General features: G+C 40.0%; 1 protein-coding gene across 2 annotated transcripts in view; it reads left to right on the top strand.

Moving 5' to 3' along the window:
• The window catches only part of REEP2 (receptor accessory protein 2), a 47,144-nt gene extending 24,089 nt beyond the window's left edge, over positions 1 to 23,055 (top strand). Inside the window, exons 4-8 of one of the 2 annotated variants that reach the window (XM_063447243.1) lie at positions 1,341 to 1,461; positions 6,111 to 6,224; positions 11,519 to 11,666; positions 15,058 to 15,200; positions 20,476 to 23,055. In XM_063447243.1, coding sequence (XP_063303313.1) covers positions 1,341 to 1,461; positions 6,111 to 6,224; positions 11,519 to 11,666; positions 15,058 to 15,200; positions 20,476 to 20,550 — 601 coding nt within the window. In that variant the 3' untranslated portion in view covers positions 20,551 to 23,055. Of the gene's footprint in view, positions 1 to 1,340; positions 1,462 to 6,110; positions 6,225 to 11,518; positions 11,667 to 15,039; positions 15,201 to 20,475 lie in introns of both variants that reach the window. The other variant, XM_063447242.1, reaches the window with a different exon arrangement.
• Positions 23,056 to 24,029: the final 974 nt, after the last annotated feature.

Below are 24,029 nucleotides of genomic sequence, written 5' to 3'. Positions count from 1 at the left end.
GACTATTTTGACCTTAAATTTGAAATTCACTTTGAATTCTCACTTAAGATACGGTTATTCCTTAAAGTAAAATTTTAAAGTAAACTTCAAATTTAGAGCCAAAGTAGCCAAACTAGTAGCATTTCCTGATTTTTTTTTGATTTTTTATTTATTTTTTTCTGGTCCGGTGACTTTGACCTTGTATTTGAAATTCATCTTGAGTTCTCACTCTTGTGTCATACTCCTTCAAGATTGCAATTGAAAATGGATGCAAGTGTCTCCAATGATGTGCATCCAATAATACACTGTTTTCATCTGCCATGTTTCTAGGTTGTGGTTATTCTGTACATCTTAAAGGGACACTATAGTCACCCAGACCACTTCAGCTCAATGAAGTGGTCTGGGTGCCAGGTCCCCCAGGTTTTAACCCTTCAGATGTAAACATAGCAGTTTTAGAGAAACTTCTATGTTTACATTGCAGGGTTAATCCAACCTCTAGTGGCGGTCTTCCTGACAGCCGCTAGAGGCGCATTTGCGATGCTGGATGTGAAATTCGCATTGAGCGTGCAGAACGTCCATAGGAAAGCATTGAGAAATGCTTTCCTATTGACTGTTTGAATTCGCGGGCGGCTCTTGCCGCGCATGTGCATTCCGCTCCACTCGGGAGCTGACGTCGACGGGGGAGGAGAGGTCAGCAGTGCCAAGGGAGCCAGACGCTGGATAAAGGTAAGTAGCTAAAGGGGGTTTTAACCCCGACAGCGCCATGGGAGGGGGACCCTGAGGGTGGGGGGGTCCCAAGGATGCTATAGTGTCAAGAAAAGGAGTTTATTTTCCTGACACTATAGTGATCCTTTCATTCAGCAGGGAAATTGCACTGGTACTTTAGACTAGGTGAAAATCATTTACAAAGCAGGACAGACATTAGGGCTATTTCATGTTTGTTTTGATGGTATCCCTTTAACTGTTGTTTGTATAAAACAAACATTGCTACATTAGGCTAAAATAATCAAGCTATGACTATATATCAGTTGGAGGATTTTTCCAAATCAGCTAGTTTGGCCTACATTTTACAGTTCTGTTTTTCAATTCACAACAATTTGGGCCGCTGAATGTCCCTTTAACAGGGAAGATATTTTTTCCATCACCACTGAATGTTATTTTGATAGAGATACAATTTATCTAAGCCTTTACATCATTGATAAAATAATAAGCACTGGGTATCACTTTATATGACAAACTCTTGCTGCTGGAATAAATGTAACCCTGATAACTTGTTTTGTTGTTTTTTTGTGATAGTGTTATAAAGAATTCTACTCTGTGATTTAACCCAAATCCTAATTTCCAGCTATTTTCCTTGCCAGGTTCCCGTTCTATTTCGAATTAAAAATTGCATTTGTAATATGGCTGCTCTCACCGTACACTAAAGGCTCTAGTGTACTTTATAGGAAATTTGTCCATCCAACGCTCTCCAGTAAGGAAAAGGTGCGTCTTTTCTGTAAAATATTTACTAAACATATATGTGCATGCACTTTTAATTGTGTATTTAAAAAGCATAGATGATTTAGAACACCAAGACATGACTAAAACCTGGGATAAGCACTTTCTATTAAATACATGTTTTCATTTTGTGATTTTTACAATTCAGCAAGTTGTGTAGTAAGACATTGTAGCGGAACGCAGTAAGCCTGTCCTGCAAAATACCTGTGTGACTATATTCGTTATAATTTTGCCTGTGTTGAATTGCTATTCGTCTATTTAAAATGTGAATTGTATGTTATTCGGTAGTTTCCATCCGTACTATATGCTTATGGAAACTACCGAATGGAGGGACCACCCCGGAGAGAAGTGTGCCAGCAATTAAGGTTCACATTCTTTCCAAACCGCAAGTTAACCGGCTCATTAACATTGTATCTGGGTGGCCGCCATTCGGCATGCGTACACGTGGCGGCGGCCATCTTACGCATGAAAATCTCAGCGGTGTTTGGTCGTCGAGTGTCTGGAACTCAAATCGGACACTCAAACAACCGAACACCGCTGAGACCTCCAGAGCTCCGTAACTGCCGAACGGAGAGACCTAACGAATCCCCATTCGGTAGTAACAAAGTACCGAATGAGGGAATCCCTATCTAGGTGAATTAAAGTATGGATGGCAATTATAAAAGTCTGTTTTAACTGCCGAACGGAGACCGACCGCAGGGCCCATTCTCATGGAACCCTTTTCGGATACCAACTCGTGTGCGGTCGGTCAAACTTCACCTTCCTGTAACTACCGAACCACTAGTCCGATCTGGGTGAATTTTGGATATTATATTCACCCAGATCAGGGCTACCTAGCGGTACCCTAATATTAAGGATATGTGATGGTTTAGGGGTACATCCAAGTTTGGGGTAAAGTACTGTACAAGTTAAGGGGATTATGACTCACTCTGAGGGGAGGAGATGTGTGGGAGGTAACAAGCACTGTATTGGTTACTGTCATAATTACTGTAGTTCCCTCCCTTGCATGGGAGCAGGCTTTATAAGAAACCTTGGAATAAACGATTGTCAGTTCTACTCCTGAAACTGTGTGTCGTCCAGTTATTGGGAGTGCTGTGGGGATATTGCTGTACCTTTTTACCTGCTGGAAACTCTGCTGTGGATTTACTAATGACTTGTTCCTGAGCCTTCCTTGGATCTAAAGTGGAGAATAGCTGTGAGAAATCAGCTCTCCGCTACAGACATACTAAAATATGAAGATGTCATTTCTTTTATCAACATGGCAGTTACATAGGAGTTCTCATAGGTCTCGTGAATAATATCTCACTTCAAGCGGATCAAGATCAATTCAAAGTGAATTGCAAGAAAAATAAATGAGGGTAAGGTCCCTTTAAATGTGTCCTCCAAATCTTAAGGGCCTAACCCTATATTTAGTACAACAAGAGAAATGTTCCGTCTCGGAACCAGAGTATTTGGAGTGGCACTGATGAATAGAGCTAAACCATATTGCAGTGAAAAAACTTTCCAATAAACACAAATGTAAAAAAACCAAGTGAAGTTAAATACTATATTAGATACACCTACGCATGCCAGTGCTAAAATTGTGGTAAATTTTAATATATTGCTTGGAAAGCCATGCATGGTATGTCTACTAAACAGTTAGGAGAGGAGGAAGAAATATCATAGAGTGGAGAGATACTTATGAAGGGACTAATAGCGTCCTCAGAGATACTTGTGAGGATAAGTATATAGTCTGAGACACTTTCTAAATTATCTCACAAAGAGCTCCACTAAAGATAAACTATATAGGGAAACTAAAGGGGACTTAAAGAACCACTATAGTGCCAGGAAAACAAACTTGTTTTCCTGGCACTATAGTGCCCTGAGGGTGCCCCCACCCTCAGGGTCCCACTCCCGCTGGGCTAAAGGGGGAGGAAGGGGGTTAAAAACTCTCCTTTCTCCGGCGCTGGGGACTCTCCTCCTCCTTCGGTCGTCATCGGCTGAATGCGCATGTGCGGCAAGAGCCGCGCGCGCATTCAGCCAGTCCATAGGAAAGCATTCTTAATGTTTTTCTATGGACGCTGGCGTCTTTTCACTGTGAAAATCACAGTGAGAAGCGCGAAAGCGCCTCTAGCGGCTGTCAATGAGACAGCCACTTGAGGCTGGATTAACCCAAAAGTAAAGTTTCTCTGAAACTGCTATGTTTACAGCAGGCAGGGTTAATCCTACATGGACCTGGCACCCAGACCACTTTATTAAGCTGAAATGGTCTGGGTGCCTATAGAGGTCCTTTAATCCTAAAAGATATAGCGTAAAAGACAGTAAGCATCTACCTAAGGTAAACAGTATGTAGTGGTAGGTGGAAAACCTGTATAGGGATGTGATATCACAGAGGCTACATCCACATCTGCAGTCAATTAAGCGCAAGCTGATACTGTAATAGTACAAAAAAGTATCAAATGAGACTCCAACTCACTAGATGCTCAATAGATATTATGTAGCAGCTAGCGAGATCTTTAGTCTATTAATCTATATAATATAGCCATTCCACAGAAGGTTAGCACTCTAATATGCTCAGAAAGGTAGCCGCTAAAAATACTAAATGTTCGGTACAGGTTATACCAGGAAAGACCCGCTATAGACTGAGACTGGTAACCGTTCCACTACCTGAATACCCTCAACAGATCGTACACCTAAGCTCAAGAACCAATGATATAATAGTAAATCCCTCAGGACTAGAATAGCACAATATTATGTATGAAGTCACTGATACAGGGGAAATCTGACCGGACTGAGGAGGAATTCCCAACTACTCCTCAATAGAGTTAAACTTAAATATCCATGGTTAACGCTAAGGGTAAAGGTACTAAAGAGATCTGACTAAGTCCAGACCCTGAGAGTAGAGAAGTGAATTGCAATTTTAAGACCAAAGTAGCTGATCTATATATTTTGTTTTTGTTTTTTTTGTGGCTATTTTGGCCTTTAATGTGAAATCACTATGAATTTGCGACAGTTCTCTCTTTTGTAAATAGCCCTGTGCTGTGTGTAGCAAGTGCTCCTAAACTAATTAGATTGCAATACTACAATATGGATTTATGAACAGACAGAACAATTAAATCTAATTCATGAGCAGTTAGATTTAAGGTGCTTACCAATGTCCTAGGACTTTTTTTTTTGGTTTTGTAAAAGGAACACTAGCTAAATAAAGCAGTTTTAGTGTATAGATCATTCCCCTGCAATTTCACTGCTCAATTCACTATCATTTATGAGTTGAATCACTTTGTTTCTGTTTATGCAGCCCTAGCCACACCTCCCCTGGCTATGATTGACAGAGCCTGCATGACAAAAAACTGGTTTCACTTTCAAACAGATGTAATTTACCTTAAATAATTGTATCTCAATCTTTAAATTGAACTTTAATCACATACAGGAGGCTCTTGCAGGGTCTAGCAAGCTATTAACATAGCAGGGGATACGAAAATCTTAATTAAACAGAACTTGCAATAAAGAAAGCCTAAATAGGGCTCTCTTTACAGGAAGTGTTTATGGAAGGCTGTGCAAGTCACATGCAGGGAGGTGTGACTAGGGTTCATAAACAAAGGGATTTAACTCGTAAATGGCAGAGGACTGAGCAGTGAGGCTGCAGGGGCATGATCTATAAACCGAAACTGCTTCATTAAGCTAAAGTTGTTCAGGTGACTATAATGTCCCTTTAATGTGTTCTGTTTTGTTTTTTTAACAGTCCAGCTTTTAACATTTATACATTACTGAACATCTCAGTAGGGAATATTGACGTGATCTCTTAACATTTAGGAGATAATTCCCTCTAATTGCTGCTAATCGTGCGTACGTCTGCAGCTCCCTTCTTCTAAAATACTGCAGCCTGACTGTGTGTGACTGTCTTCTAATATAAAATTTACTACTTGGCCTTCATTCACATCTCTAAATGTACGTTAAGTCGGTGAGTCCTCAGTATTTGCCATATATAAAATAAAATCAGAATATAAAAAAAAAAGCATGTCCCAGTTAAATGTCTGGATTCACTAAGAGTGGTACTGCACATGTTGCGGTATTTATTTGAGATCTATCCTAAATGGCAAAAGGCCCACAAACTTGATTTAAGTCGAATCCCCAATGATTTAAGTGATGAGCTGACACTCCAAACTGGTGAGACAGTGAGCTCTACTCAACAAATAGTTTGCTGTGACCTTGGAAGCTTAGCTAACAATACAGGTTTTATTTGATATTTACCTTATTCCACTCTTGCTTTGTTAATGCGAAGATCATATATACATAATCTAACATACTGATTATAAACATACGTTCAGTGAACAGTGTGTTTTAGTAACATTTTGAAGAAATCACTGCTTAGTGAATAAATGCCATAGAATCATAACTTGGAAATACCTTTCTTGTAGTACAGGGGTAGGCAACCTTCCACACTCCAGATGTTTTGGACTTTGCCAGTAATATCGCTGTAAGTGCATTATGGGAGATGTGGTCCACAACATCTGTAATGCAAAAGGTTGCTTACCCCGGAATAGAAGTAGAACATTAGGTAATCATTCCTGCATCATCATTCAATCTGTTTACCTGCCTTTTGGACTTGAATGGTAATCTTCTAAACAATGTGTTTTTTGTTTCTGACCTTTCAGGAAATTGATGAATATATTGCCCAGGCAAGGGACAAGAGTTATGAAACAATGATGCGTGTTGGTAAAAGAGGTTTGAATATCGCTGCAAGTGCCGCCGTAACTGCTGCTACCAAGGTACTGTTTGAAATATGTGTGTTTCTGTAAACTGGTTGCTAGTATTTTTTGTTTTGTTTTTTTGTCAATCTTTCTTTTATTAAGGCAATTGATTTGGGTGGTACAGTATAAAGAAAGGGAGTTGAACGAGATGTATACAAGATAGGGATATCACAGCACGGTTTAACAACTAGATATGACTGCCTCATTTTTTAATAATTAAGTAAAATATAAACACGCTAAACTGTTGCGTCAAGACTATGAACAGATGTAACGTTTTAAAGATTAAAGATTTTGTTTGCAAGAGTTAATTAAAGAAGTTATATCGTGGCCTGTAAGAATTACTCGATTTGGTAAGCATTTTGCACACATTGAGACAGGATACTACTATAAAAGCGATACTTGTGAGTTACTCTGAAAGTAGGCTGAGTTTATTGATGGTATGATCGATGTTTGTGATAAAACAAAAAATGACAGATTTACAAAGGGAGAAAGAAATACTACTGAACCCTTCCTTATCATCATATGGCACTACCCACAGTATAAACTAGAAGAAATCATGGTATTAATGGGCGAAGAATTGGCATATAAGCAATAACTGAGTGTGTGTCAAGTACAATAAAGACTTATAGAAAACTGCCGGCACGTGTATACGGCAAAAAACATTGATCACTCCAAGTGTGATGTTGCAAGTAAACAAGGAGATTACTAGGTTGTTCAGGCTATGCCTCTGGTGAGCTAAGCCAGGGAGGCAGATGTGTGAGAAAAAGCAGTTCACACTTTGCAACGGGACCACCGTTCCAGGGACAGGTCCAGACTGAATATAGGCGAGGGATCGTCTCCACACCGAGCTTATTGCTGGTAAAGAGGTGCGCACAATGTCGGCAGATTGGCCATTTCCACCAAAGTTCGACGCGCCCTCCTTTGTAGGCCTCAGTCTCTGACAGGAAAGGTATGGCGCAGAACACCTTGGATAGGGCTCAATACAATGCGCTGGCTCATGCAGTTGCCAATATGTTGTTTAGGTTGTCAAATTGCTTGAGTTTTAGACACAAATAACTGAAATTAGTCAGTGTCCTTTAGGAGCTACTGAGAGACACGTCCGGCCCTGTTGGACGTCAGGCTTCACCACCCTCCCCCCCCCCCCCTATTTTTTATTTTATTTATTTATTTAAAACACCCTTTACCCAGAAATCTCACACAGGGTTATTCACTAAACCTCAATTAAAATCTGAATGGCAAAATTTAAGCTAAAATATCTGACGTGGAAAAATTCATCAACTCTGTTAGCCACCATTTTGCTATTTTAGCCTTAATTTTGCTGTTAGAATGTAAAGAATCCTTGACATAGATTTTTTTTTTAAACTAAATAGTGTGTTTAGGTAAATGCCAAACCGAATTGTAAAGTGTACAGTGTCTGGTGACACTATAGTCACCAGAACCATTACAGCGTAATTTTTTTTAGTAAATCTCTTTTTATTGAGGGTGGAAGTGAAAAAACGATAACGGTAGGCGCGCAGGCCTCCAGGCATAGCTTTTGCAGAAGTGTGTTACATTTAACATGTCAAACATTTTAATGATAGTTTAGCGCAGTATGTAACAATATGAAGCATAGCATAGCTCAGATACTCAGACATAATGTAAAATGTATAACGTAGGAAATTACCCAGCAGGTGAGTATGCCTTAGAATCGATGGCATTGCTTTTAAACTTGAAACTTCACAGGGATATATATCTTAGTTCCCAACTAACACCTGGTGCAGGGGATATCTTCCAGTCCTCTGTGTAGTTTTCGATCAAGTTAACAAGTTAAGGAAGTCAGGAGCAGTACACATATAACACTGTGAGTGAGCGAAGAATAACAAGGTCAAATTATACAAGTCCTCATCTAGTGTGTTCGAGGAGCAGTGTCAGATCTTAAGTGTGAGCCTCTAGGCTTGCGGGCCCTGAGTAGTGGTGTGCGAAGTGTCCGTATGTGTCGTCTGTGCTACTGGAGTGATCCAATAAGGATGCAAGCTTGGTAAGTCAGAGGATACGTTTTCAATTAAACTTGTCGGACCCGAGAGTCACAGTAAGGTATTGTGTCTGGGGTTCGGCTCGTCCTCTTTCGCGTATCTGTGGGCTGTTGTGTATATGGGATTGTAGTGACTGATGGTGTCTTTCTAATGACTAATTTACATGTTATCTGTTTCCTGGTTCTGAGGGTCAGGGATGAGTTGGGCTCGCATCTCCCCTATGTCTAACTGCGGGCGTCGTAGAATCCATATGGAGGGTGATTCGTGTGGAAGGGCATTACAGCGTAATATAGGGGCTCTGGTGTGTAAGTCAGTCCCTGCAGTGTTGTGCGGCACTGGTGTTCAGCGTCTCCACACTCTGTATGGAGACACTGAACGTACCCGATAGAGATGAACTGATTCAATGCCTCTCTATGAGGCGATGCTAATGGTGAACAAATTATACCATTTAGTTTTCAATGCACCAATTTAGTTTACAGACCCTGCTGGGGCGTTTCTGGGAATTGATGCGAAAATTGCAAATTTAAAGTCTAAATTTCCAGCCATGTAAAATAGGAACAATTTGCAAGCTCACCTATTTGGTCATTTTGGCCTGAAATTTGCTATTTCGAAAAACTAGTGAAAAATCTATTCAGTACAGGGTAGATTCACAGAAAAATGCCAAATGTACCTACAGATGAGTTGGAGAATTTTTCTGAATCTAATTTAGTTTTTTTTCAATTCAGTACAATTCAGTGTTAATAAACTACATGGGGGCGGGGGCGGGGCCGGGGCCAGGCGGCCATGCCGACAGGCTGCAAATCACCTGGGCTCCCGAGGAAAAACCAAAAACTAGGGTATATACCCACCCTACCCGACGTGTACCAACCCGGGTCCATGGCACGAAGCTCTGGAGTGTCCCGGTGCAGCTGGAGCGCTCGACGATGGGTGGCTCTGTGTCCTGGTAAGAGACTCTGGGGCTCGGGGATGGAGGCCTACCCGGGCGGTGAGTGGGGCGGACGGCCGCTGCCTCGCTCTCCATCCCGACCACAGCGATCTACTACTATCTGACAGGCGCCTTCGTGGTCCCGTTTCCCCCCCTGTGGGCCGGGGGGGTCATCCCGGTCCCCATCAGGCGGGCTATCTCCTTGCACATCTTACCTGGGCGGACCGGAGAGAAAAGGCTCCCACGCGGTCTCAACAAAATGGCCGGCGCCCGTGCTGCAACACCGCCAGCCGAGACAGCGACCCCTCTGAGACAGGCAGATATGGTAATGCGGCACTACACAGCCCGAGCTACCACCACGGGAAGTCCGCGGGGAACATGCCCGATGACAGTCGGAAACCACTATAGCCTACATCTACTTCACCTGCGCATGTCAAAGCGCCCATGTCCGACCGAGCACGCCTCACCATCATCGGTGCTGGAAGAACAAACGGGGACAACATCCTCATCCACCGACCACACAGGGCTACAACCCAAGTCTGAAAACCAAGGTCTGCAAAGTTAGGCACCTAGACTCACCCAGCAACCGGGAAGCTATGACGGGAGCTCGGGTGACCTGCAGGGACTCTCCCCATGACTAAGCACAGACTTCATTCCCATTGCCTCTTACTTTGTGCACGTTTGGAGCTAGCGGTGACCCCAGCCATTCACACTAAGGAGCACCCCATATAGCATACCATGTATAGCCACACCAGATAACATTGTAACTGCAATTATTGTTTAATATGCATACCCTCTGTTTAGTATCTTATAGACAGTCAATTTTTGTTTAAGCTTTATACCTGGTAAGGGAGATAGTGGAATATGTGGTGCTCAGCCTGGTGGCACACTACTTTAATGATTACTTTAATGGCTTTAAAAGATATGCATTGTACTACCAGACCTGCTTAGCCAAGAAGGGACCAAACCCTGCTTAATAACTAATCATATTGCCTAAACACGATTAACTTCTACATAACAAGATTACAGAAATTAAGTAGAATAAAAAGAAGCCACTTAAGCTACTGTTACTACTCACTTAAGCAGTTTATTATGACAGATGTAGTTATAGCATGTACCTAGCTTTTAATGTTAAAGAAAAATTGTGCGTCTACTCTGAATGCTGTACAGCAATGAACGAGAATATTCTTTCAAAATATGTGTAAATGCTGTTGTGGCATTGGTGACATGCGAATGTTATTTCATGCACAGCAAAAAATAAAGAATAAAAAAAAATAAACTACATCATCTTGGATTTCACAGCGAGCAGATTAGATTGAAGAATTGGTTTATAACATACCGTCTAGTTTTCTAATGCAGATTACTATGATAAGACAAGGGCAGCCAATTTACAATTCTGTGCAATTCACGATGGACAGATTCACTAACATTTAACGTTCAGCATAACCGAAAAAGTCTCAAAAAGAGATCTACCTCTAATAGCATGTCAGCTTCTGAACACTGCCTCTTGGTTTAGCTGCTCTAATAATTTCTTAGCAGATTAATATAGCAAGATTTTTCATAATTCCCAGGAGTGACACTATTATTGTTTAGTGGTGTAATATGAAATGTAATCAGAAAGTTTTGGGTATCTTCATAACTTAATGTGTTTGAAAACGTTACTTAGAATGAAACAGAGTTGTTAAAGGGAAACTGTAATGCCAGGAATACAAAGCTGTATTCCTGGCACTATTGCTCCCCCCCCTCCCTGGTAAATAAAGGGTTAAAAACCCTTTTATTTACTTACCTATTCCCAGCGCCGATGCGCCGCCCCTCCTCTGTACTGCGACAAGGGGGGTCTAGAGCCGCTCACGCATTAGACCTTCCCATCAGAAAGCATTGAATCAATGGTTTCCTATGGGAAAAATCTGATGCTGGATGTCTTAGAGCTGCAATGTAAACAATTACATTGCAGCACGAAGTGCAAAAGGGGCACTGCACCCAGACCACTTCAGTGAGCTGTAGTGGTCTGGGTGCCTACAGTGTCCCCTTAATGTACAATTCTTCAAGTACTTTGGGTCTCCTTCTAAAAGGACATGCTTTGGAGGTAAGCAAGTCCTGTTGAAGATATAATTTGTATTAACAGCAAACATGTTGATCAGAGGCATGTGCAGGGTTAAATCTCTCAATAGTTAAACACGGTCTGCGTACAAAAAAGTGTTTAAAGTGATATATTGTCATTATTCTAGATCCATTCCATTAAGCCATTATTGAAGAAGAAGAAAAAAAACACAAGTATAAATATAATTTGCATTGCACCATCAACAAATAGAGAGTTCTGATCTGAGAAATGTGGCTTTTGACACATCTGTACCTTTTGTTATGTTCTTTTTCAGGGACAAGGTGTGTTGTCAGAGAAGTTGCGCAGTTTTAGTATGCAGGATTTGACATTAATTCAGGACAATGATGCTGTCCACATGCAGAGCCCAGAACCTCGGTTACGCAGCGCTTCCAGTGGGCTGGTGGAAACAATCGCGGATCCAGGTAATGTGTGGTCGTACTAAGTGGTCAGAGCGGTGGTTCTTAACCGTTATTGACAGGGACCCAAATTATAGAAATGGTATTTAACTGTATTATTATAAATAACAAATTAATTCTGTAAAACGCCTTCATGAGACTCTATATCAGCGTCTGAAGGTCTCCGGTGCACTTGAGAATTCAGTGCTGCTACAAAAACAGTTTATTGCAGGCAGTTCCCTGGAGACTGATCAATAGTATGTGCCTATTCCAACTGCTGAAGACCTAATTTTGGATCCCAGCCCAGGGTTTAGGAACCATTGGGTTACACTTTGTGGCACTTTGCATTTCATCTGCAAGGTTAAATAAAACCAAATGTGGTGTGTGCTGGGAGCTGTACAGTTGGTCCTTAACCAGCTCAGCCATGTCAGATGGATGCTACAGCAGGATTGTGTATAGTAGCAAAGGGATTGAACGTGCCTAATGTAGGAGTTGGGGAAAAAAAAAATATCATTGCTGATTAGGAGACTGTATTCTGTTGTAACTCTGCTACCATCAGACATAACACCACATACTAAAGATCCCCCGAGACATGGTACGCTTCACACCAGTCAGGAAACACTATACTTTTATAGTGGACATGTTAGTGAGTTGTGTGCTCCTGAAACACATTTCTTGTGACGTCAAGTGTCATGGGAACCCTCTTGGCTGGGAATAGTGGGGAGTAGCCGCACCACCACTTATTTGTCTCTGCAAAGAAGAATCCACACTGCACGCACTGCAAGCTGCTGCTCAGGTGTAATGTTGGATATGTAGACTATGTAGGTTAGATATGGAAATAAGTGTGTTTATTCTAAATAAAATGTAAAAAAAATATCGAACTTACAGGGTTACTCCAAGCTAACTACTATAACCTGCTGTTGTAGATACGAAGTCAGTAATATCCTGGTGCCGCTCCCTGGTAATAGAACAATCTCTTTTGCAAAAGTTTGCCCTCTTTCCTGGGTCCCAGCTGGAGATTCTAGTGAGTTACGGAACATGCATCTGGCTTCTGCCGGATGACAATATCGCTGGTCATACACTGGCTGAGAGCATCAGCTGTTCACTCTCAGCCAAATAATGACCATCCATGTAGGGAGTATGCACAGAATTGACAGAATTACCCAGTCCAGAACTCTTCTGCTGGCCTGGCTAATGATGCTGCGGGAGGTGGAGTTACACCTTCGACCCCAATATCAAGTATCTTTGTTTGTGCAGTTTCATATTAAAAACACTGCTCAGACTCCAAACACTATGACCGCTTCAAAACATTGAGCTAGTCCTCGTGCTTGGAGTACCCTTTTCAACAATGAGACAAATGGCGTGGGATGGGATCTGGGGCAAAAAGCCTGGAATTGTGGAGGTAATGATTCATATAGAATATTGCTTGGGACAATGTGGCTGGGTTCAGTGCATTGGGGAAAAAGTAGCTAGACTCAGTGTTTTGGGAAAAGTGACTGGGGTCAAGAAATTAGAGAAAAGTGGCTGGGATGAAGGTACTGGTTAAAAGTGGCTGGGATGAAGGTACTGGTTAAAAGTGGCTGGGATGAAGGTACTGGTTAAAAGTGGCTGGGATGAAGGTACTGGTTAAAAGTGGCTGGGATGAAGGTACTGGTTAAAAGTGGCTGGGATGAAGGTACTGGTTAAAAGTGGCTGGGATGAAGGTACTGGTTAAAAGTGGCTGGGATGAAGGTACTGGTTAAAAGTGGCTGGGATGAAGGTACTGGTTAAAAGTGGCTGGGATGAAGGTACTGGTTAAAAGTGGCTGGGATGAAGGTACTGGTTAAAAGTGGCTGGGATGAAGGTACTGGTTAAAAGTGGCTGGGATGAAGGTACTGGTTAAAAGTGGCTGAGATCAAGGTACTGGTTAAAAGTGGCTGGGATCAAGGTACTGGTTAATAGTGGCTGGGATTAAGGTACCAGTTAATAGTGGCTGGAATTAAGTAATTGGGGGAAACTGACTATGCAAATTGAATTCTAGAAAAGTGTCTAAGGCAATAAACTGGTGGGATGTGTCTGATCTGCTAACGGGAAATGTAAATGTAATCTGAAAAAGGAAAAAAATAAGACACTTGCCTGTAAATAGACTGTGAAAAGAGGCTAATGTATGGAAATTTCGATAATGGCCTGAGATACCGGAATGTGTTTTATTGTTCATTTTAAATGGAGCAAAATGATCAAAAATGGAAAACTCAATTGAGCAAATGTCAGAGGCTTGGGTTATTGATATGAACAATATACAAAGTAATATGCTGTTAAAGTGAATCTGCTGTGACAGGTTCACTTTAACAGATAACATATCATAAAGCAGTAAATGTATCACATCCCCAAGCAGGGCAATCCTGTCTAATGCAGGTTTCACAGACCGCACGTCAGTGTCAGGGCATCCATGCTGGAGGAGAAACACTGTTCCTTGCGTTTCTCCTGCTCTCCCTCAATCCTCTGTTTAGACCTCTGTAATGCCAGCATAGAATAGTCTATGTTAAAGATTGAGTGACAGGTGAAGGAAGGGGCCATTGTTTTAGAGGAACACTCCAAGCACCATAACCATAGCAGCACGCTGTTGGGATGGACAAAGCATGGGTCGCAACTTGAGAACGTTTTTCTCTTTTGTGGTTCTTGGCCAGCTTGATCTAATCTTTAATCTACGAGTTCCCCTTTCTGATGATACTTATACCACCTGCAGGTTGAGAATAATTTTATACTAGCATTTTATTCATGCGCTATATGTAATACTTTATTATTTATTTTATATGCATTAATCTGATACTGGAGAACATGTAACAGTAAAATATTGGTATATAAAAGGCAGAGTAACCATGGTTTACTACAATAGGTATTGATTGTTTTATTTACTAGATACCATTCTGCTATTGTGTGTTCTAGGTCAAGGTGTGTACCTTAAATCAATATACAAACCTAATACTTGGAAAGTCACCAAAAAAACAAACCTAAAGTTAATCAACAGAGCAAGAAAATAGTATATGAAGCGTATTATTTGAGGTGTCTTAAGATATCTTTTGCTATTTCGAAAAATCATTATAAATTTTAACAATGGTGGGAAACTGACTTGCATTAACAAAGGTACGTTTGCACACACATTCACCGTGTCAGTAATGAGGGATGAATTGTTGTGAGATGCTTGATTCCCTCTGTGATTTTATGTTGAAGAAGACCAATTTGGGTTGTGGGAAAAAATGCATGTATTTTAAAGAATCTAATTATATTTTGCTTCCTTAAAAAAAACAACAACAAAAAAAACGAAGTTGAAGAAACACTATAGCATTAGGAAAACAAATATGCATTGATAATGCTGTAGATAATGTAATCATTAAATAATAAAAAAAAAAAATTTTCACAGTGCCATCAATTTGTACAGCTCCTGAGGATCCGCGACAGAGTGCAAAATCAGACGGAGAAATGTCAGATGTGAAAACAGAACAGTCAGATGAAGACGCAGTTGAAAAAGTACCAAAACGTACCCAAAGTGTCAAGAGTGTCAAGAAAGTTACAAAAGTAGAGGTAAAAAATTTAGGGTTTACATTGACATAATTATTGACCTTGATTGTAAATGCAATATATGTTCCCATAAAAGAAAACAAAGTTTAATAGACTTGTGTTCAAATTTGTTTCAGCTAGCACAAACAAATCAATTTCTTATTAATCTGTGCCTAAACTAACTGATTCGTCTTCAAGCTGCCTCAGTCTAAGGCTTCGTGATTGAAGCCTCGGACTCTAATGGATGTGGAGTGGCAGAGCTGACAGGTGCCAGACTGGTGTTAAAAGTTTAGGTAACCCAGGACCTCCTTGCACTAGAACAACTTTATTATAGTACCGTTGTTATGGTATCACATGTGTCCCTTTAATGAAGTAGTTTTGGTGTCTAGATTAATGTACTTTGCAGTCTTGATTTATTCTCTGCTATTTAGGAGTTAAATTACTTTTTGTTTCTGTTTATGTAGCCCTAGCTACAGCTTTCCTGGCACACACACACATACACACACACACACACACACAAAATATTTCCAATCAAATTGTGCAAAGCAGTGTGCTTAGTTATCTCCTACTCTGTTAATTAAGTGTTAATCATAAACAGCCTGTTAGAACCCACCACAGCCCCCTGTGTAAAAAAGCAGGAGAAAATAAATTCAAAATTAAACACATTGTTTAATAAGGGAAGCTATAAAAACTACATACTATTTCAGGAAGTGTGTAGGAAGGCTGTGTGAGTCTCAGCCAGAGGAGGTGTGGCTACCGCTTGTAAACAAAGTGATTTTATTCCTAAAAGGCAGAGAATTGAGCAGTAAGACTGTGGGGGCAAGATCTACACACAACAACTGTTGTTTACATAGCTATATAGACTAAAAAAAAGAGACCAAGTTCAAGTCCAAGTTCAGCCTTCCTCACATCTGTTTTTGCTGTTGATCCAAAAGAAGGGGGAAAAAAACAGTTTGAAGCGCTTTCAATTTTGCAACAAGCTAGAAAAACATTCCTTCTTGACCCCAGAATGGCAGTCAGCTTCTTGATTTGTAATAATATCCCCTCTGAGGCGACGTTTTTGTAAACTAAAGAGACTTACATTTATTAACCTTTCTTTATAACTAAAATGCTTCATTCCTTGTATTCATTTTGTAGCCCGCCTCTGCACTTTGCACTTATTACAAGTTTAATGGCACTGTTCAAGTTTTCAAGTTTCTGTAATGATACTTGGACAAGTGCATTATCACAGCACTGCATGTGGATCCAGGGTTTAGCCAGGTACCCTGGAATTATGAATTTGCCTGGCCCCAAAACGATAACTTACCTAGGGCCCTGTAGGATCTTAATCCTGCTATGCACTTAATAATAAATGCCACTGAGAACACGATCTGCACGTTCAAATACACAAGCACGGCTCTCATTGTTGGCATAATATACATGTGCCTGATTCTATACTCAACCAGATTTTTAATTTTGTTACTAGATTACTTTTCTATAATGATTCTACCATTGTTACATATAGTTTACTACTGTAATATTTTGTACTTGATGTTACATGTAGTTATTAATAATCTGGCTGTTAGAAATTTGATTGCCAAATACTTGTTTATAGCAAATGGCTAGCCTGCTCCATCCCCCCTGCTTGCCACTCTCAGCTATAAATGCCTTTTAAGGAACTGTTTTATCTCTCTTCCTTAGCCCCAAGTCATCCTACATCCCGGCATGAAGGCCTTTACATTTTACTCGGTTCTACCCACCCGACCACCCTGGTTCCATTCTAACTATATAGCATGCTCTTCCAGCTGTTTGGAACCATAGCCAATCACCTCCTCATTCCCTTCACATGCTATCAGCTGCTGCAGTTATTCTATTAACTCTCTCTGCTATAACCTACAAATCCCTCTGCTACCTCTTGTCTCATCTCCCCAGTTTAACCTTTAGATTGTAAGCTCACGGGCAGGGTCCTCTACCTGTTGTATCGGTTTCTTATTATTGTTAGTCTTTTTCCCAATTGTACAGCGCTGTGGAATTTGTTGGTGCTTTATAAATGCCAGTAGTAAATAAATAAATATAGATTGCACAATATCATCACTGACATTATAATGGACAATTTATTCTAGTACTAAAATATTCAAACATTTCAGCCGTAGCTTTTTATTGTATATTTCTATATTTTCTGCACCTCAAATTGTCCATTTCATGGTCTGCAGTGAAAATAAACTGGCATATATTAATTCACACAATTTCTCAACGTGCTTCTCAAAGACTATTCATCACGGTGATAGTTCTAGGCCACTGACTCCCATAGGGAAATGTATTAATATCTAAATTAATAATAACATTTAGAATAATAGGACTCTGTTTAACTACAGATTGTCTGGTTTACAACCACATAGTTCAACATTTGCTGTTTTTATGTAGACTTGTTAGCTACGTACTTTGTGGACACATTTACAAATCAGGCGCTTATATAAAAGGGGCAGTTGATTGAACATTTTGAAAATAAACCCACATATTTCTGATGGCTGTGTATATTTGTGGTATGTATGTCCAAATGTCACAGGTCTTAGTGGGCCACTAGCACTTGATGGGAGTTGAAATGCACAGTAGCTTAAGGGGCAGTCAAGACAACAACAAAAACAAATTGGCCATTTTGGTCTAAAATATACAATTCCCTCTCAAGATCAACATATTTCAAGGTTATTAAATAACCCTGATTTTCAGAAGGCCCTTTGTGTGTTTAGTATTGCACAAACAACAAAAATACTTGAATATTTGAAGCCATTTCCAATTAGGGCAATTGCCCTAATTTAGGAAATAGTATCTGAGTAATTGGTCAGACTATACATTCCTTAAAGCCTCAACTTTTTTTATTCAATCACTGTAGCAGAATTATGAACACTATGGCAGAAAAGAATAGCACTGGGATTGACGTCACATGGAGAGTTTGTTTTTCCAAAAGAAGCGATTATTGGATATTTGCACATTTGACTGTGAAAGAACTACTAAATGTCAATGAAACCTAGTTTGTTTATTAATGTGCACAGACCAGCATAGCTGCTAAGAGATTTTGCAGGCCGGTGTGTAGCCAGTGGAATCTCTTTCTAGTAAATTGGAATTTTAAAGTAGGTAAATTGATCTCTTGATTTGTCATTTAAAGGAACACTCAAGCTTAGGAAAAGAGCTACTAGAACACTATCCTAAATCCCTATGCACATTTAAATAACTGGTGGTTGTTCGTATCACTCCAGTGATAACTTAAAGGGACACTCCAGGCACCCAGACCACTTCTGCCCATTGGAGTGGTCTGGGTGCCAACTCCCACTAACCTTAACCCTGCAACTGTAAATATAGCAGTTTTCATAAACTGCAATATTTACCTTGCAGGGTTAACTCCTCCTCTAGTGGCTGTCTACTAGACAGCCACTAGAGGGCACTTCCGTGTGTGTTTATTACACAGTGTTTATTACACAGATGTGTGCTATAGCGTCGCTGGACGTCCTCACACTATGTGAGGGCCTCCAGCGTCGCTGAAATCCCCATAGGAAAGCATTGAAAGCATTTCTCAATGTTTTCCTATGGGGAGGTCTAATGCACTTGCGGGCGCGCATGCGCAATAGGTCTCCCCGCCGGATGACGTCGGCGGGGGAAGAGCGTGGGCGGACCCCGAACCAGCGCCGAGGGGCATCGGCGCTGGATACAGGTAAGTCACTGAAGGGGTTTTAACTCCTTCAGCAATTTGGGATGGGGGGTGGGAGGGAGAGGGGACCTGCAGTGCCAGAAAACGGTTTGTTTTCCTGGCAAGGGAGAGTCCCTTTAAGTGTAAGCTCACCTGCCACGTCAAGGCAAACCCCTACATACTTATGAACCCTTAATAGTGAACACCTGAAGCTGAAAGAAGCAATGTGAATTGTTAGTATAGGACTCACCTATACCAAGAGGTTTGCCTTGACGTGGCAGGTGAGCTAATACTTAAGTGGCCACTGGAGTGATACTAAATAACCTCCAGCTATTTAAATGTGCATAGGAACACTCAAGTTTGCAAAAAGTGCAGATTTCAATAGAAATTGATCATTTTACAAATTAACCTTGTTGCATCCCCTGTCTGTCAATCAGACAACGGCCCCTGTAACTACTTAGTTTGTTTACCTCAGTGAAGCTGAACTCAAGAGAAAGCAATTGCTCACAGTACCTGCCTTGCAAAGACCTCTCATTGAGCTGCACTTGGAAGTGTGTGATTGGACAGCCACAGAAAGTCTGGGCGGGGTTAGAAAGGGAGGGTTTGCAAAGGCTGCAGACAAGAGAACTATGTGAGCAGTGGTGTGTCCCTTTAATGAGCCACAGCTCCTATAAATATAAAATGAAGCCAGCTGAGAACAAGGAATGCAGAATTATAACCTGTTATGTCCATTGCTGCTAGCTAGGTGTCACAATGTGCCAGCTTGCTGATCAGTAATGGGGTGAAAAAGTGAAATGTCTGTGCAGGGAGAAATATTGCTTTAGGTCAGTCTACAGTTCTGGGTAGTAAGACGGCAAGGCTGTGCAGTAAGATGGCAGTGATGTGGCCACTGGCTGTACCTTTACTTTTTACAGCTGATTCCTGCAAAGTGTGAGCCCTTAGTGTCTGTATACAATGGTTGTCTACTGTTAGTCAGCAGTATGAGGGACCAGCACTCAAGGTATTTCTATGGTACAGAGTCTCTAAGGTTAGGAACTAACAAGCTAAGGATACCATTAAATAGGGCATCTGGAAGAAGCAACTGATACCCTATGGCTTCGGACCATTCAAACACAAAAGGTCCAGGAACGAACAGGATCCCTTATTCTAGTTTAGGGATTAAAAACAAGGCTGAATGAAAGGTACAACAGGTAGAGTATCCAGCCAGCTGCTAGTGGAACTTGCATTTGTTGTCTACATGCATTGCTTAAAGAATAACTGTTGTCAAATCTTCACTTCTCATTTTTTTTTTCTTTTAAAAGCTTATTACATTTAATAAAACTTTTATGTATTGTATATAACTTATTGTGATATTTATTGTTTTTTAAAAAAAAAAAATATATATATATTTTTACTGATATCTGCTGTTCAACCTAACTTGTGTGCTGCTTTGAAGACTGTGTGAACCTTCAGCAGTAAGCAAAATAATTACGTTTTGTTAAATGTAAAAGGTTTTTTTTTTTTCACAAAACTTTAACATTTTATGACAGATGACCTTTAAGACTACCTGACCCTAGTTTAAATCGCTGCAAGATATGACTGTATGTGACGGTTTATTCTTTTATTGAAATACAATGTCTCTGTTTTGTTTCATATCAGCCACAGCCCAAAAATCTAAAACTGCGCCCCAAGAAGAAAGCAACGGGAACTACTGTGTCAGGAGAGTCCGCATGAAGACTGCAAGCTACTGTCTGTGTCTGTTTACACCCTATGGTACACTCTACTCATTTGATACTCTCTGGAGGACCGTGAGCATCAGAAGATCCAATGACTTGGGATCCCTGATCTAAGGGTTCAGTATTTGCTAGAAAATATGTTTATTAATAAACTATGTATATTTTAATAAGCCACTTTGAGATGTGTTATACACCTCGTATTATGCTGTGCTGGAATCCACTTTAAAAAAAGCTTACCTTAGTTACACTTAGTAGTGGTCAGGAAAACAATATATTTACAAACTGTTATAATAACTAGGATTGTAACAATTTCATTTATTGAAAGGAGAGAGTTATTAGGTATGATATCTGCTAGACTGTCATACATCATTTTAATGAAACTATCTGCAATACTCAAAATTGGAGCTGTGACACGGTTTTGATCTGAGATAATTATTATTTTATTTAACAAATGTTATTTAACATATTTGCAATGTTAAGTAGCATATACTTAATATTAGTATATATTGCAGTTTTGCAGTTCAGTACATAACTTGGTAAAAGTGGGCTAAATATCTGTGTTTATGCAGGTCTTTCTACTCTGGAACGTAGACAATGGAAGGCTTCTTATAATACGTTTAATTTTGTTTAATTCTTTTTGGTTTGGTTGCCAAAACTAACAATGTGAACATACTGTATCTCTGGGAAAAGCTGGAGTGTACGTGAAATTGAAAACAATTGTAGTTATTTTTCTTAATTAAGGAAGGTTCGAGAGATTTCCGCAGTTTCGGACGTTCGTTCCAAGTTCTGGAGCGTCGGTTGACAAACTAATGGTTTACTTTTTAACTCAAAGGTTGCAGACACCTAGGCTACTACTAGTTTAGCTAGTGTTCGAGACTTACTATTGTGCAAGGGGTGGTGACTTTGAAATGGTGCAACAGGATTTGAAAAAATAATAAAGTATTTCTTTGTGCAGAACAGGCCTGCTGGAACAAAAACAACACGTTGTCGAAAACCTGTCTTCATTAGGCTCCTGATAAATAAACACTTTACTTGAGCAAACTGACTGGCCGATAAAACAATTATCTCTGCTTTCTGTTTTATTATTCCAGAAGGCTCTAACCAAGCAGCTGCTAAGGCGAAGTGTGTTGATTGAAAGGTCCTAATAGGAACTTTCCTTCTTACAAAGAATGTGTTGAATACATGTCTCTTACTGTATTGAGCCATATGTTTTTCAACCTTCTTCTAACCACCAACCACTACTAACAGATCATTCAGGCCATGTACAGCTGTAAACACCTGCAATTAAACTTGTTTTAAGCCCCTCTGCCCACTTCAGAGGTGCCCCATGGCATACACAGGTTGATAAACTGAGCATGGATGGCAACTGTAATTCCTGTATAGAAAATGATTCTAAGGATACACCACATTGAATCAATACCCACAGTATGTCGGTGTAATTATCACACGAACACTCCTTATATGATAGAACTGCGTTGCAGTGTTTATTGATTGTAAATTCTCATCAATCAATCCTGATAACGGACAGGTTCAGCAATTTCTGGACAGTGATTACAAGAACAAGTAAAAAGATCTACTTTAGGATGAAATGATAAAGAGTTCTTATATTATTTTTATAACCTATGGAAGTCTTGAATACCTCTTAATTTACATTCCTGAAGGCCCCTTTGTTGCTGGTGAGGTTAGGTCCAATCATTTTTGAAGTCTGCAAATCTCCACGTACAGGGATGAGATTTCATTTTTCCTGACTTTGTTTAATTTATTTATCAGGAAATCATTATGCATATTCCATAATACATTCATAAATCTCATAACATATATACATTCCTTTATTATGTCAGCCTTTATTGATTCCACTGGAAGGCTTTTCCTGTTATATACTACCTTTTCAGTCAAAGGGAGTTTCCCCACATTTTTACCTCGCTCTTCCATCTTTCAACTTAAATTAAGGACGTAGTCAGGATGTAGGGATGACAAAAACATTCAAACTATAAAGATTACTCAAATTGCTTAGCCGTGGTTTATGTATTAATTTTTCAGGTTTACTTTACTTTGCTAGGCAACCATCACATCATTTAAATTGTAATTTAAGATAAAGTTGGGCAAAGAGAAGACACTCAACAATTGTAGAACCACAGCCCCACGCCAGCCCTCACGGCTGACAAAGCATCATGGGAGATGTAATTCTACTTCAACTGAGAATATAAGTGTAATATCTCCCTGTAAAAAAGGCCTTAAAAATGCTAGTTACCTGAGGTGCTTGCACATAAGCAAACAATATTGCCTTTAATGCTTAAAGGGCACTTGCAAACTCTTATTTGCACAGTACCCATCTTTTAAAGTTATCTGACTATGTTTACGTATCCCTATATTTAACAAAGATGTGTTGAAGACCCCTGAAAACAAATGTAGAAATCCTCATATTTTTATCCCGCAACTGGGTGCCTCCATCTTGGCTCCCTGACAATCATTGTTATAGGTACTGTACTTTACACCTGGCAGTCAGCATAGAGAAAGCATAGCAATGTTTCGATTTCTCCAACTGATTTTTCAATGGTGCCTTGGTTGTGCCTGGACTCTACTGGATTGTAATATAATTTGCTAAATATTTAATAGAAATGTGGAAGGAAAGGAAGCATTGCATTAAAACAGGGTTGACACAAGTTATAGGTGACTTTCTGTGTTTTATCCAGTGGTATCGTAACTATTCCCCGTTAACACGTACCACAAAGGGTCTCTTGGTAAACTGGAAAACAAATGCTAGTACTACTGTAAATGTTATCTAGTAATAGCTGCATAGTAGTACAGGCTACAAAAAAAGTCAATCGAGCCTTAAACGGACCTTTGCATCTGCTACTGACCTAAAAAAGGCAAAAGAAAACGTTTAATGGTAGTTTTAATAGTGCCACAAAATGGGGAAAAATCCTTGAATACTCAAAAATGGCAATCCGATTTTTGTTCAATCAACAAACTGTTTATACACGAAAGGAGTATCTGCTTGATTTTGTCACACTTTGAATTCAATTTTTAAACAAAAAACATTTGCACAATCAGCTTTTTTTGTTTTGTTTGAGGAAATCTCGGCACTGACTTAAGAAATGTGGGTTTCGTTTTTACAATAAACGTCAGGGCTTCTCTGTGCCAAATAAGTGGATCAGGTGTCGACAAAATGGGTGCCAGAATGATAATAAAACTCCATTATCTAGAGACGGCTGTGGACTGGCTGTGGATACTGTGAGTTGTATTTCATCAATTAATTCACGCAAAAAGACAAGTTGGCTACCCTTGATTAAATCATGGATTTCTCTATGGGGAACCCAGTTTTGAATACGTTTGTATTTTTGGATCAAAGGGACGTTGTTCTATATTGTTTTAAAATAGCGCATTGTGACATATACGGGTAGGAGTACCTGGAATGTCGGTGGTGACTTTACGTAACATTTGCACTTTTTGATTGTATTGAATTATGCTCAATAT

This window comes from Pelobates fuscus, chromosome 3, assembly GCF_036172605.1.
Source record: "Pelobates fuscus isolate aPelFus1 chromosome 3, aPelFus1.pri, whole genome shotgun sequence".
Classification (NCBI taxonomy): Eukaryota; Metazoa; Chordata; class Amphibia; order Anura; family Pelobatidae; genus Pelobates; species Pelobates fuscus.
This window is presented reverse-complemented; position numbering and strand designations above follow the sequence as displayed.